The following is a 6,802-nucleotide window of genomic DNA, read 5'->3' as shown; positions in this document are numbered from 1 at the left end:
TTTGATGTGCTTTTTTAAAGAGACCATCTTTCTAAAGTTTATATTTTTTAAATTAATTTCTTGGGATGCTAGACACTTAGCTTTCCATTTTTGTTCCCAATATCTTCAGAGGGGTACAGTTAATCTGTAACAGGAAAAACTTAAACAACAAATAGTCTTAGTAGCACCTTAAAGACTAAATAGTTACAAGAGGCTGATAAGAACCACTATAGGACTATGTCTACACTCGCGGCTTCTTGCGCGAGTAATATGCAAATGAGGCTAAACGTGGAATATTGCTGAGCCTCATTTGCATACCTAATGAGCCACCATTTTTTTCAGAAGAGGCTCTTGCGCAAGAAGGAGCATCTACACTGCCCCTTCTTGCACAAGAAAAGCCCTCTTGCACAATGCTGTTCTTCCTGAAAAGTAATAGGTGTAACGGCATTGTGCAAGAGGGTTTTTCTTGCGCAAGAAGGGGCAGTGTAGACGCAACTTGCGCAAGAGCCTCTTCTGAAAAAAATGGTGGCTCATTAGGTATGCAAATGAGGCTCAGCAATATTCCACGTTTAGCCTCATTTGCATATTACTCGCGCACGAAGCCGTGAGTGTAGACATAGCCTAGGAGTTCTGACATGATTTTAAAGGTTACAGAAATTGGCCCTTTTATAAGGTTGTTTTATCCACCTGAAACAGATAACTGATCCCCAGAGGAAAAAAAAACAGGGCTTGGGGACATCTTTAGTTCTCATCAGCATCATTCATATAAAAGTAACAGTAACTGGTATCAGTTTCTGAGTTTTTAGAGTACGAGGTATGCATCATTACAAAGACAAATGTTTTAAAAGGAAACTTCTGGAGAGAAACAGGAAAATTAGTGTTAGGTAAATGTAAAGAGAGCTATCTTTTCCATCCCCAATGCCTATGATTACATTTCAAGTATGCTAACAAAATCCAGTGGTTACTCCCCCTTCCCCCACAATCCTATTTTGGTGAACACGAGAAAAAAATCATAAATTCTTACACTTTAAATTATCATGCAACCACCAGCAATGTACACTTGAACTCCGGCGCCTACTCAGGCAAACATGTAAAACGGCACATGTATGTATAAATATTTGGACCACTTCATGTTCCACCTGTTTGGTTTGTCACCACCCTTCATCTGTGTATATTAGGACCTTTATTTCTGTTTCTCCAAAGATACAGTGCAGCACAAGTGTTAAGTATAAGCTAAGAAATAAATCACATGCCACAAACTACACCTGAATTCAAATGTCTTTACAGAGGCCCGGCTGCTCTGTTCACAGATGCCCATCCATTTAAAGGTTTCATGGTAGGAGTCCGACTGTAGCTCCCACGGAAGCCAATGGCAAAACTCCCATTGGTCTCGATGGGGCCAAGATCGGGCCTAAAATAGGCTGGGGAAGGATGCTTTAAAATACCAAACCGTGGGCTGCTGGCGAACCTGAGCGTAGTATAATGCACGTGTTATGAACGTTCTCCCGTTTCCAGACTGGTCCCGGCCGCATGCTCCGGAGCGATCCCGCGGAGCAGCCGCAGAGACAGCAACCCCCGGGCAGCGGCCGCAGGAACGGGCCAGACCGCGTGTGCCCCGCATGTCCCGTTGCGTGCGAGGCGGCTGGTGGCTCCGCCAGGCTCCTTCCAGCTGGGAAGCGGGGCAGACGGGTGGGAGGTGGGGAAGGGGCCGCGGGGGTGGCCCTGCAAGGTCAGTTCCTCTCGCGCTCCTGTTGCACCTCGCAGCCCCCGGCAGCACGGAGTTCACCTGGGCAGAGACGCCACGGGAGGCTGCAAAGCATCAAGTCTCCCCCCCACACACACATGGGCTGAGCCTGGCGGGGCCGCCCCGCCGCCTCCCCCAGCCCCGGACACCTGGCTGGAGCTCGTCGGGCGGGATCTTTAGAGGTGCGGGGTGTAGAAGTGGGTCAGGTAGGCGGGGCCGAGGAAGGGCCCCGCGGCCAGGGGAAGGGGAGCAGCCGCGGGGAAGAGGACACTGGAGGGGTAGGAGGGGAAAGTCTGGAAGGGCAGGGCGCTAGGGCCCGGCGGGCTGGGGCTGCTGCCGCCTGCCCCGCAGGGGGGCCCCGCGGCGCTGGCAGCCGCCTGCCCCACCCCGTCCGCCCCGGGGTTCTGCTTCTTCCACTTGGTCCGTCTGTTCTGGAACCAGATTTTGACCTGGGTCTCGGTCAGGCTGAGCGACAGGGCCAGGTTGAGGCGCTCGCACACCGACAGGTAGCGGGTGGCCCGGAACTTGTTCTCCAGCGCCACCAGCTGCTCGTACGTAAAGGCCGTCCTGGCCCGCCGGGGCTTGGCGCAGCTCGGCTCGGCGCGGCGCCGCCTGCAGGCTCGCGGGGAGCCGGGGTCCTCTCTCTCCTGCGGCTCGGGCGAGCTGGGCAAGTCGGGCGAGCGTGGAGGGGCTGCTGCGGGTCGGCTCGGGTCGGCTCCCGGGGCCGGCTGCTCCCCTTCCCCCGCCGAGCCCTCCAGAGTGGAGGCGGCCTCGCTCTCTCCCTTGGCGTTTGCATCTAAGGGAAAGAAGGGGGCTGGTGAGCGTAACAGCAAGAGACCTGCCCCCGCCACGAACGCGGCCCTCCCAGCGCCTGCCGCTGAGCGCGCCAGCTGCTGTTCCCGACCAAGCGGCTGCGGTCGGCACCTGCTGCCGGCCGGCCCGTGTCTGTTTCACGTTTGTGTATTAAACGCCGTTCGGAAAAGACCCCGCCTCTGCCCCCAGACTGAGCCATGTAAGGGGGCTCGCTCTTCTTTCCGACCCGCCTTTAAAACGGGCGCAAACTTGGGGATTTTTTCCTTCCCACCCAAAACATGTTTTAAAAAAATCATTTTGGGGAATGGTCATTTGTCCTTTAAGAAAAGCCCGCCTGTGTGGCGTGTTCATCCCTTTCTGTGCTCCAAGCGGTGCGAAACTCATTCGTGGGCTTCGGTATGGATTTCTGGCCAATTAAAGAAGTTATTAAAGTCCCTTCTAAAGAGAAGTGAATCCCCTCCCCCTTTCCATCTGCTCTCCCCCGCCGTGCTAATAGAGTTTCAGATTTGTGAGGGGCGGATCGATAGATGTCATCTATTAAAGGTAAGTTTTAATCGAACAATATTAGGATCAGGCAGGGGGAAAGAGGTTTGAAGTTGGTACCTGCAAGCTGTGGGAAGGAGATACGCCGGAGTCAGTAATAGGATATCGATCAATGCGGGAGCTAAGGCATCCTCTTGTGGGGACGATTTGAACAATTACCCAGCCTGGCTGTCCCGGTGCCAATCAGGGCCAGCCAACAAACTGGAGCCGAAACCAATTGCATCTAACTTTTGGTTTCCCATCAGACCTGGGGGCGCTGCAGTATAAGCCGAGCAGGGTCGCGGCTCAAGGAAATCCGCACCTCTTGACCCTCCTTTCCTAGCAGTTTTCCACTTCCCCACACGAGGAGCAGCATTCTGGGGAAGGGGTTAATAAATATCTCTGTGCGCATCACTGACACTGGCTGCGCGAGCCAATTTTGACTTATGCTCATCAGCAGTTTAGTGATGGTCTGTGGGAATCCTGGGCCCGCTCCCATTCTAATGTGCTCAGATAGCTTAGCATCAACATAACCCAGTCAGACGGCTTATTTTTATCAATAGCTTTTAAACCACACACAAACCGGCCCGGTTGCCTTCGACGTGACCTCTTCCTGCACAACAGCTAACAGATCGCAGCCAAACCCACTAAAACACAACCCTCCTTGCTTTGAATCCGTTTTGTTTTAGGGTGCGCACCCAATTTATGTAACTGGCCCGGTGCAACGGATAGGACCCCGCTTCTTAATAATTTGTCTGAAAAAAAAAACCCCATGCAGACTGAAAGCATTCCTACCATATGCCTCTAGTTTATTCCTGCCGCTCCTTTGATTCGCGGTATCCTTCGCTACTTCAACTCTGCCAAAACTTTTCTCGGGCTCTCCCGAATGCGAGAGGCCGCCCCTGCTCCGTGCAGCCGGCTTGCTTCTCCTGGTAAATTTCTGGGGATCCAGGATGTCTAAGATGGAGAAGGAGATTTTATGATGGCTGGGGGCCACCTTGGCCGCACTGTCCTGACATTCCAGCATTCCCCCCTCAAAGATCCCGAGAGAGTTGTGGTGCCCCAGGATTACTGCAAATGCACAGACACTGAGTTCCCGCTCCTGGCAGCGAGGAGAGACGTGGGTCCTTCGCTCGGTGCGTAGCTTCGGTCCTGCCGGCTGCAGGTGAGATTCCCCCGGGGCCGCTGCTGGTGGGAGGATGGAGAGTCCTGAGATGCGCACGCCTGGGCTTTGCGGATGTCCTTAAGTGAAAGCGGCGCCTCTGCTTCGGTCTAGGAGGAGGATTCCGGCTTGGAAAGTGAAAGGGCTGGAAGTGGGGGTGGGGGAAGAGGAGGGGGCTGCACAGCCATTGGCACTTTCTCCGCTTTCCGATCAGCCTGGCTGCCCAAGCCACGTGGAGGGAGCAGCGCAGGCTGATTCCGAGGGGCCTTGGAAAGCGGCGCTAGTGTCATAAAGGGAAAAAGCGCCGGTTGGGCAGCGTGTGTGTGTGGTGTGTGAGCGAGACGTGCCTCCCCCCGTAGCGTGTCATGGGAGGGAGGGGGGTTAACTCCTGGAGAGGGTGGGTTAAAATCCCAGCGGAGCGCAGCTGTCTGAGGTGGGGAATCTGCAGCTGCACACTTCACACAGGAATTACAGTCTAGTTTTAACCCAATATTTTGGGCATCGTGGTACCACACAGGTATAACAGGGGCCCTTTCCTGTCAGGCCGCCGGGTGACGACGTGTTCTAACAAAGTGTGCACCTGCCACACGCTCTCAGGAGCAGAAACCCCCCCCCCACACACACACACACAGATCAGACCTGGATTCGCCGTTCTACCCGGGAAAAATCATGGGAATTGTGTTGCTTTCAACACCTCCGAGACCTTCCGATGCGCCATTTCAGACCCACCGCCGCCTTTGCCGGCAAAACTCGCCTCAGCCCCACACATTCAGCCCACAAAAGGGTCTAATAGCAAGGTTCTCCTTCTCCGGGATAGGGGGAGATCGTTTTATTTGGCATTCATTGAAAACCCCACTGAAGCACGTTGATTCCAAACATGTATTTTAGTTGACAGTGGGGCACGGGCTGAGACCTCAAGCAGACGTTTCAAGGCAGCACAGTGTCCTTAAAGAGCGCAAGGAATTCAAAGGACTCCTAAGCAATCAGTTCACTAAAAGTCTCTGCTGGTTGGGAACGTGTCATACCCCTTATAGGCGGAACAGGTTGCAGCTGGGACATGACATGGCATCTTTGAAAGGCAAATTAGAAGGGGTTTCAAGGACCATCCCTCCGGAAATAGCACTGGGAGGCTAATGATCTCCCTTCCCCACCCCTTCTGACTGTCAACCTTCTCGATTTTGTTATGGAGCAATAGGTTAGCAATTAATATTGTCTTAGCACCTATGAAGTAGGAAGAGGAGGAGTAACCACCTCATTATAGCTAGCTCTAGGCGTCCTATCCCCAGCTGGTGTTGTAAATGAGCTTTTAGAACAATTCCTTTTAGTATTTCACATTCAAACCTCCAGTTCTCCACCCCTTGCCTGCTGCAGTATTCATCCAGGCTCTAAAACACCTACCAACTTCCCCGCTAAAATCCTCTATAATGCAAGCCATCTGCTAGTTGGGATTTTACCTTCAACACTTAAGGAGGGACTGAACTGAACCTGTTTTACAGCCTCAAATTGAATAAAATACATCACATCTGAAAACAGACTAAAGTAACAGTGGCCCAAGCAGCACTTTTTAAAATTCAAGAAGGTTAATAATTAAACCACAAAGCACAGAGCTTACCTTATTATTATTTAAATGTATATCATCTTTACAGAGCATAGTCTAATTTTCTTGAGCAACAACTTTAAAAAAACAACAACAAATAGTCTTGTGGCATCTTAGAGACTAACAAAAATCATCTCATCAGAAGAAGTGGGTTTTTCCCACGAAAGCTTAGGATACTATACATATATTTTGGTTAGTCTCTAAGGTACCACAGGACTACTAATTTTTTTAATTTTTTTAAAGTTACAGGCTAACACTGCTACCCCTCTGAGTTTCTTGACCAACTGCACTCAGATGACTTTGGTTGTTCTAGCATTATTTTGGTATTCTTCAGGGAGGCTACATCTACACTGGCATGATTTTCCGGAAACGCTTAAAACGGAACAGTTTTCCGTTATAAGTATTTCTGGAAAAAGCGCGTCTACATTGGCAGGATGCTTTTCCGGAAAAGCACTTTTTCCGGAAAAGCGTCCGTGCCAATGTAGACGTGCTTTTCCGCAAAAAAGCCCCGATCGTCATTTTCGCGATCGGGGCTTTTTTGCGGAAAAGAAATCTGTGCTGTCTACACTGGCCCTTTTCCGGAACAGTTTTCTGGAGAAGGACTTTTGCCCGAACGGGAGCAGCATAGTTTTTCCGGAAAAGCACTGATGATTTTACAGTAGATCATCAGTGCTTTTCCGGAAATTCAAGGGGCCAGTGTAGACAGCTGGCAAGTTATTCCGGAAAAGCAGCTGATTTTCCGGAATAAGTGGCCAGTGTAGACACAGCCTAAAAGATTAGTCCAAATTTATTAAGTTTGACTTCTGGGCACCCGATTCAAAGGTCTGTGTCCTCACTACAGGGAAAAATTGAATGTAGTTTGTTAATGTGGACATACTATCTTGCACTCAGAGCCTCGGGAAGCACTCTGGGGAGCTGCGGGAAGCCTCACGGAGGTCAATACATTCAAATTAGTGGCACCAGAGAGTCCACATGTGCGTAATTT

The 6,802-nt window shown here is 51.1% G+C and overlaps 1 protein-coding gene across 1 annotated transcript; it reads right to left on the bottom strand.

Annotated features, from left to right (window-relative positions):
• Window positions 1-506: 506 nt before the first annotated feature.
• NKX1-2 (NK1 homeobox 2) lies at window positions 507-4,286 on the bottom strand. Its single transcript, XM_075935303.1, has 2 exons — window positions 3,854-4,286; window positions 507-2,519 (listed from the first exon to the last, which is right to left on the bottom strand). The coding sequence occupies exons 1-2, from the start codon at window positions 4,083-4,085 to the stop codon at window positions 1,900-1,902; spliced, it is 852 nt and encodes a 283-aa protein (XP_075791418.1). The 5' UTR covers window positions 4,086-4,286; the 3' UTR covers window positions 507-1,899.
• Window positions 4,287-6,802: the final 2,516 nt, after the last annotated feature.

This window comes from Pelodiscus sinensis, chromosome 8, assembly GCF_049634645.1.
Source record: "Pelodiscus sinensis isolate JC-2024 chromosome 8, ASM4963464v1, whole genome shotgun sequence".
NCBI lineage: Eukaryota > Metazoa > Chordata > Testudines > Trionychidae > Pelodiscus > Pelodiscus sinensis.
Note: the sequence above shows the minus strand (reverse complement) of the source record. Positions and strands in the feature narration are given on the sequence as shown.

What these genes read in the sequence shown, in the direction of transcription:
- NKX1-2 (XM_075935303.1), bottom strand. Translation starts at nt 4,085, where the DNA reads ATGCTGGAATGTCAGGACAGTGCGGCCAAGGTGGCCCCCAGCCATCAT. An exon ending in GAATAAACTAGAGGCATATG is followed by an intron (nt 2,520 to 3,853) that starts GTAGGAATGCTT and finishes TCTTTCCCTTAG; the next exon opens with ATGCAAACGCCAAGGGAGAG.